A 7,284-nucleotide genomic window follows, 5' to 3' on the forward strand; every position below is an offset into this window, starting at 1 on the left:
AGCAAGTTCTTCATGTATGTAGAAATGAAACCAGCCTTAGAGCCAACTGTGCTGGCTTTAACTGAACAAACAGCTGTTAAGTCCTTGCTTTTGAGGACCGATGACTTCCTGACGAGGGACGGCTTTCCCAGGCTTAAGAATCAGGCTTTCGTGAGGCAGAGTTGCACAAAATTGTCAGCCTTTCCCTTCCAGTCACAGAAGTCCGGGGCAACACAGAAGTCAAGATAAAATGGCAGCCATCCAGGATGTAGTGGATGACCTCGGCATCCTCAGGGTATTAACAAGGCCAAAGCACTTCACAGATCCTACTTCCGTCATCGTCACAATCAATGAAACAAACTATATTCTCCTCCTCTAGTTCACCAGGAAGTCTTTGTATTTGGGGACAGACATTCCCCAGGCCTGGATCATCACAAGCGGTAAAGCCTGTCAGTCTCAATCTGATGTAGCCCATGTACCAGGTGGTTTCCCCAGGGTATGGCTGCTCACAGACTACCAAAAGCCCAGAACATTCAAAGAAAAAAGTTCTCCTTATCTGCCCCATTAGTACTCATTCAGCTTCTGATCCAGGGATGGAATCCAGAAGAGACAACAAGTTTCTGGTAACGGGTGCATCGAAAGTGACTTGATATTTGCATCAATACTTTGGGTAATAAGATCATGTGTGATTTTCCCCAACCTTTTAATATTTTCTTCTTGAAGATACTTGAAAATTGATCCCTCAATTTGGGATGAGCCGATTAAAATTGTTGTCATGAATATCATTTTGTTCTATGTGTGTCTGGTCTCGTCAGTTTGTTCTTTCCTTCTGTAATGTTATTTCCGCCTCCTTTTATGAAGCACGTGAAATCTTAACACAACTATAAAGAACTTAAAAGGAACCTCAGGACTATCATCTATTATATATTCCCTCTCTGAGGCGAATGAGCTGAAATTTGAACAGACTCCGACTCCAAATCCAACTCTCTCCACTAGACCACATGGCTTTTCTCAAATGTTAAGAACCCCAAATGTGATGGTTCCTGTCACTAACGATGAATATTTTTCGTTATAGATATGTTCCATCCTCCCCTGTGCCCACTTTTGCAATAAAGGTATCAAAAATCAATATACCAGCTGACATCTTTCCAAAGAAATTCAATTCTTCTGGGGAATTTCTCTCTTTTTATGCAGTATGTTAATCTATTAAGTTGCAATTGTCCTGCTATCTTTTTTGCCTTTGCTCCTCATGAACAAACAAAGCAAAATCATCAAATGTCCCAGAAAATGGCATTTCTTGCCTATGGCTCTATGAAACACTCTTCTATTTGGGTATCTACAAAAACCACATGAACCTTAGACTTAACTATAACGTCTTAATTTCTTGAATATTTACAATGAAAATCTCTCTCCCTTCTCTATATTCTTAACATATTTAGCATGACGATTAGTATTCAGATTTGGTTTAAAACTGTGCGATTCTTAGGACCCTCAGCCCCATTTTCTACCATCAAGAATGGCAGAGAAGGGGGCTTTTTAGGCCCGAGTTGCATGTTGTATCTTTCTTTATTTCAAAAGACCACGGACAATAAATGTGTCCCCTGGAAGCTGACAAATCAGAGGCGAGCTTTTCTATAGTTAAACTAGCCCGTTCCTTCAACACTATGTGGCAAGGATCATGCAGAGGCCTTTATGTATCTAGAGAAAATGCTCCGTAGGGCACTGGCCATGGTTCAGGGAAACCATCACCACAAGGCCCTGGAGTTCGGCTTTGGAGGTTTCCTTTTCCGAGTTGTAGGCTATCTAGTCCGGCCCATCCTTTTATTGCGGGGGAAACTGAGGCCCGGAGAAATTAAGCAACTTACCCAGTTTTACACACCTGGACAGACCTCCACCGCCAAGCCTCTAACGAGCGCGCTTCTTTCCACTGAACTCCCTGCTCTACTCTCACGTTACTCAGCACTTTTTTTTAACCCTCGCCTTCCGCCTTAGCATCGATACTGGGTATGGTTCCAAGGCAGAAGGGCCCTAAGGGCTACGCAACGGGTATTAGGTGCCCAGGACCCTAAGGAAGGCAGGCCGTATCTGAGGCCACATCGGAGCCCCGGAGCCCGGGTCTCTGAGCCTGGCTCTCTGCCGGGGAGCCACCTGGCGACCCGGCACTTTTTCATGAAGCATTTCTACACAAATCTCGATCCTCAAAGTAACAGCATGTAATCAAAAAGAAAAGTTCTTGGATGTTTCAGTGCTGCTTCCTAAACAGCGCCGGACATAAGCACAACAAAAGAAAACAACTAGGAAATGTATAAACCGAGCATTTTTGGGGTCGCGGAGCTGACTGTGGTTACACTCTCGGTCCTCGGTCACAAACGTCGGACTCACATAGACAGGGAAAGTAGGGTCAGGAGTCATGTGACAAAATCACCTTCCAAAGGGCGATACTAAACGCTCACTCGGTTCATTTTACAATTTGCAGAGCTTTCCCTACTAGCCCCATCTGTGACTCAGCCCTGGGGCCGGGCAGGTTCCTGTTCTTCAGGACTCCTTGTCTTGGCAGAGGGTGCCCCAAAGTACTTCTCTAGCTCCTTGTATCGAAGAGGAAGCTAAGGCACAGGACTAAAGGACCAGGATCACGGTTAGGGTCTGAAGCGGAATCTGAACTGAGGATCCCTGGATGTCCGCTTTGGCCACAAGACCGCCCAGGGGCCCCTCCTGGCTCAGGAACCAAAGATATTCTATGCGTATTTTACTGATGAAGAAGCAGAGATCAGGACCACGCCGCTGGGAAAGAGATTCGAACCCAAACCTTTCCGAGCCCAAGGCCGACACTCGCCATTCTGGACCGGGGGAAGCTAAGCAAAGCCGCCCCGTCTTCATCTATCCCATTCCCGTCAACCCACCACACACAGAGAATAAGAGAAACTACCTGGGTCTCGTCAATGAAGAAGACTCGGTTCCCCATCCTTAAGCAGATACTATCCTCCGCGGCCCCCGGGGCCCCCGGGGCGGGCCTCAGCTGCTCCAGCTGCAGCTTGCTGCCCCCGCCGCTGCTGCAGAAGGTGAAGGAGCAGCCCGTGCGGTGAAGCCTGCGGACCGTGCTGCGGATAATGCGCGCGGGCCGCGCCCCCCAGCGCGCCCACAGGTACAGGTAACACAGCGTGATGAGCATGCCCCGGAGTGCCCGCCGACGGCGCCCCCCCGGGACCCAGCCGCCCTTTGTGGCTTTCACTCACTCCGTCCCGCTCCCTGCCTCCCTGCTCCCACCTAGCCCGGTCCCGTCCTCCTGCACACGCAACGTCTAGCGCCTCATGCCCTCGTAACACCCCTTTACCCACTTTCACGTAAAAGTCTCAGGTGCACGCGTGGAGGGGAGCAACGAGGCTTCCGAACCCTCCTCCGCCCTCCCCCGCACGTCCTGGCCTCCGCCCCCTCTTTCTGGGCAGCGGGCCGACTAATCACTCACCCAGGCCCGGGGGGTCCCTCGCCCCTCTACCCCCATTCCCCAGCACAACCTCTACCACTTCCTCCCCGACCCCTCCTCCTGCTCTGGTTGGCCCTGCAGAAAGAGAAAGGGCGAGCCTGGTTGGGCTGGCCGAGGAGTGACAGGACAGGCCACGCCTTCACGCTCCTCCTCTGAGTCCCCGAGGAGCCCAATCGGGGCGTGGGGTTTAATTCTTGTTTCCGTCCTCTTTCCTCTGGGATTGTATTTCTTTATTATGAAGTTGTCTGTCTGAATCTCCACACTTACTTCTGTGGGCCTTTTCCCTTTACAAAATCCTAAAAGCGACGCTTTTTAGAACGATTTCTGTTATCTATTCCCAATCAAATCTTTTACATTACACGGGAAAGAACGCATTTTTAACATTAATTTAAAAACTTTGAGTTCCAAAGTCTCCCCCATATTCCCGACGCAGTCCCGCCCACTGGGAAGATAACGATATAGATGACACCGGAAGTCCTGTAATTAGCTGGGGAGGGGGGGGGGTCAAGGCGGAATCTAGAAGTCCTGCTCCCAGGAAAGTTTCTCCCTGGGGGAAGGTCCCGCTTCTCTGGTCTCGGGCTAACAATAGACCTTGAGTTAGCTGTTAGCTGACGCAGGCAAAAGAAAAGAAGAAAAATGAGTTTCTTTAAAAGGATGAATTCTCTTCCGTTTTTCTTCACATCCCCCAAATGACTAACCTTCACATGATTCTCCCACTCTTCAAGTTAGGAAGGATGAATAAAATAGCAGGAAGTACTTCCTGTGTCACAGCCACGGCGCTTGGCACTCCTCGCTGGCCTGGGCAGGGGACCCCCAGAAACTAGGATGGGGAAGTTCCTCGGCTCCCTCCCCCCCCCCCGTGACCCCCAACCCAAACGTCTGACCTCCACGTTACCCACTTTGGATGGTCCCATGGATTGGAGATGCACGAAGAGACAAGGTCACCGATTGGTCCTCCGCCCCGTGCCTCCGGGCAAACCTTCCGGGCTCCGGAGTCCTGGTAAAGAGTAGAAAATCCCCGGAATGGAGGATCTCGGGGACAGCTTTTCCATCCAGCTGTCCGCCACGCTGTTCCACCTAGAAGGCAGGCTTCACCTAGGCTGCCCTCCTGGCCAGATTCAACACCACCTTCTAAATTAATGTTTCTCTTTTTATTTTTAAGCTAAGTTTCAGAGTCTTGCATTCTTCCTGAACCCCAGGGGATCACCTCTAGCCCCCCACAACAATATTATCTTCTTTGATCCTTTTAAAAACTCTGGCTTCCTTCAGGGGCTGTCTATCCCATTGGATTCTTTGTGACCCCATTTGGAGTTTTCTTGGCAGACATTTGCCTTTTACTTCTCCAGTTCATTTTACAGATGAGGAAACTGAGGCAAACAGGGATAAGTGACTTGCCCAGGGTCACAGGTAGTAAGTGTCTGAGGCCAAATATGAAATTAAGATGAATCTTACTGACTGTAAGGGCTAAAATTTAGGGTTTTAGTTGGTGGCCAGGGATTTAAATTCTAAATCCCAATTAAATACTCAAGTCAGAATGGAAATGTATAGTGGTTTATTTACAATAGAAGGTAGAAATTAAGAAATGGGGGGGAGGGGGCGCAGCTGGGGTGGCTCAGTGGATTGAGAGCCAGGTCAAGGTGGGAGGTCCTAGGTTCAAATCTGGTCTCAGACACTTCTCAGCTGTGGGACCCTGGGCAAGTCACTTAACCCCCATTGCCTAGCCCTTACCACTCTTTTTCTTCCTAAGATCAAATCCAGCCTCAGATACTTATTAGCTATGTGACCTTGGGAAAGTCACTTCACTCTGTATGGCTCGGTTTTTTCATCTATAAAATGATCTGGAGAAATAAATGACAAACCACTACAGAATCTTTGCCAAGAAAACCCCAAATGGGATTATGAGGAGTGAAAGAGGACTGAACCAACTGAACAACAATAGCAAATAAAGTATATGATGCTCCCATATGTCCGACGTAGAGATATTTTCCTCCCCACAGTCATTTGATAAATCTTTTAGCTGTATTGAGAATCAATCTATCAATATCCTAACAACTATGTTACCTCTCACGCGGGCCTCTGGGTCTACTTGATTTATAGGAGTTGTTCTTCACATGTAAATAACAGGAACTTTATACTTTTTGTGGAGATTATTTTAGACAGCTCTTTCCTCTATAGCAGTGATGGCAAACCTTTTAGAGACTGAGTGCCCAAACTGCAATCCTCACGGGGCATGTGAACATCCCACCTTACCCCAGATGGGAGGGAGGAAGCACTAGGTTTGAAACTCCATAGAACATTATGCCTCCCCAGGTAAAGGGGTCCTCTGAGATCTCATCCCTGTGCAGACTGACTCAGCTTTGTTACTCAACACCTTCTCCACTCCTTCCCTGGGTTACAGAAGTGCTAGTTGGAGACGGTCCCCCAAACCTTCCTTTATGGGTTCAGCACTTTCAACCTTCCATCAGAGGCTCTGATTGGTTTCATCTCCTCCAAAGTTCCTGCTCTGAGGCTGGGAGTTCCCGGGGACATCTCCCCTGCCCCTCCTCAGCTTCCTTTTGTGTGTTGTCTTCCCCCACTATATTCAGAAATTGTCTTTCCTTTTCTTATTTGCATCCCTGTACCTTAGCAGAATGCCCAGCGCATACTTGGCATTTAATAAATATTTATTGAATTGAAATTAAAAATTGAAATATTAGGTTGCATCTTCAGGGAGCTGCTACATTGTTGTTTTTGCTTTTCACCTATGTAAGACAGACGTGTCCTCCTGGGTTCTCTAAACATAGGTCGTGGGGGAGGCATTGGTAAGTATTGTCATCTTACTCAGCCTTCTCCAAAGGATGCAACGATTAAGAAGAGCAGGAGATGGGCCATGAGGATGGTTATTATATCCACCTGCACCTCCTTTAAAGGAGGAAATATTCCAGAGAAAGCCACAGACTTAATTCCTTCAGGCAAAATTTTACTTGGGAAATCACAAATGGTGAATAAAGCTATTTAGCAACACAGAGGGCAGACAAAATTCAGAGAAGTTACGTGGATTAGATTATGCCAGAAAATAGAGTGAATGAACTCTTCTTCTGGGAATACGATATATTACTTTAAACCAAGAGAAAAGCCCCAAACTCAAGAGAGAAGAAATTCCCATCATAAAGTCAATCAACTGTCCCTTCCATCCTCAGCCCCTAAGTTTCACCTAGAAGGGTATTTAAGCTCCCCAACTTTAATGGCTCCTTGGAAGTGTCCCATCTAGCATGGTGGCCCTCCCAGGGCTCAGTGTCCAGAGCGGCCAGAGTTCAATCCTTGGACTCTGTTTGGCGCAGCTCTGTGTCGAGTCCTCCTAGCCCTGAACCCCTTTTCCCTTGATTGAAGAGTGATTTTGACTATGCGATAGTAAAAATTCATAAATGATTCCTTTTATATCATATATCATACCATAAAAGGAATTTTGTAAAACTCCTTTGTTTATTTTTTCAAATTTACATCGTTTTGGGATTAGTTGTTCTTTATATATTTGGTAGAATTCACTTGTGAATCCTTCTGGCCCTGGGGATTTTTTCTTAGGAAGTTCCTTGATGGCTTGTTCAATTTCTTTTTCTGAGATGGGATTATTTAAATATTTTGTTTCCTCTTTTGTAAATCTAGATTTTTGTAAATATTCACCCATTTCACCTATTGCTACATAATTGAGCAAAATAGTTCTTAACAATTACCTTAATTTCCTCTTCATTAGAGGTGAGATCACCCTTTTCATCTTTGATACTGTTAATTTGATTCTCTTGTTTTTTATTAGATTAATCAGTAATTTATTTTATTTTTCCCAAAGT

At 46.6% G+C, this 7,284-nt stretch overlaps 1 protein-coding gene across 6 annotated transcripts in view; it reads right to left on the reverse strand.

Moving 5' to 3' along the window:
- Nucleotides 1-4,291, reverse strand: part of HLCS (holocarboxylase synthetase) — a 153,942-nt gene extending 149,651 nt beyond the window's left edge. Inside the window, exon 1 of one of the 6 annotated variants that reach the window (XM_007493157.3) lies at nucleotides 2,906-3,542. In XM_007493157.3, coding sequence (XP_007493219.2) covers nucleotides 2,906-3,148 — 243 coding nt within the window. In that variant the 5' untranslated portion in view covers nucleotides 3,149-3,542. Of the gene's footprint in view, nucleotides 1-1,844; nucleotides 2,837-2,905; nucleotides 3,543-4,158 lie in introns of those variants that run through there. The other 5 variants (XM_007493158.3, XM_056825994.1, XM_056825996.1 and 2 more) reach the window with 5 other exon arrangements.
- Between the last annotated feature and the right edge of the window lie 2,993 nt (nucleotides 4,292-7,284).

Source organism: Monodelphis domestica, chromosome 4 (assembly GCF_027887165.1).
Source record: "Monodelphis domestica isolate mMonDom1 chromosome 4, mMonDom1.pri, whole genome shotgun sequence".
NCBI classification, from domain to species: Eukaryota; Metazoa; Chordata; class Mammalia; order Didelphimorphia; family Didelphidae; genus Monodelphis; species Monodelphis domestica.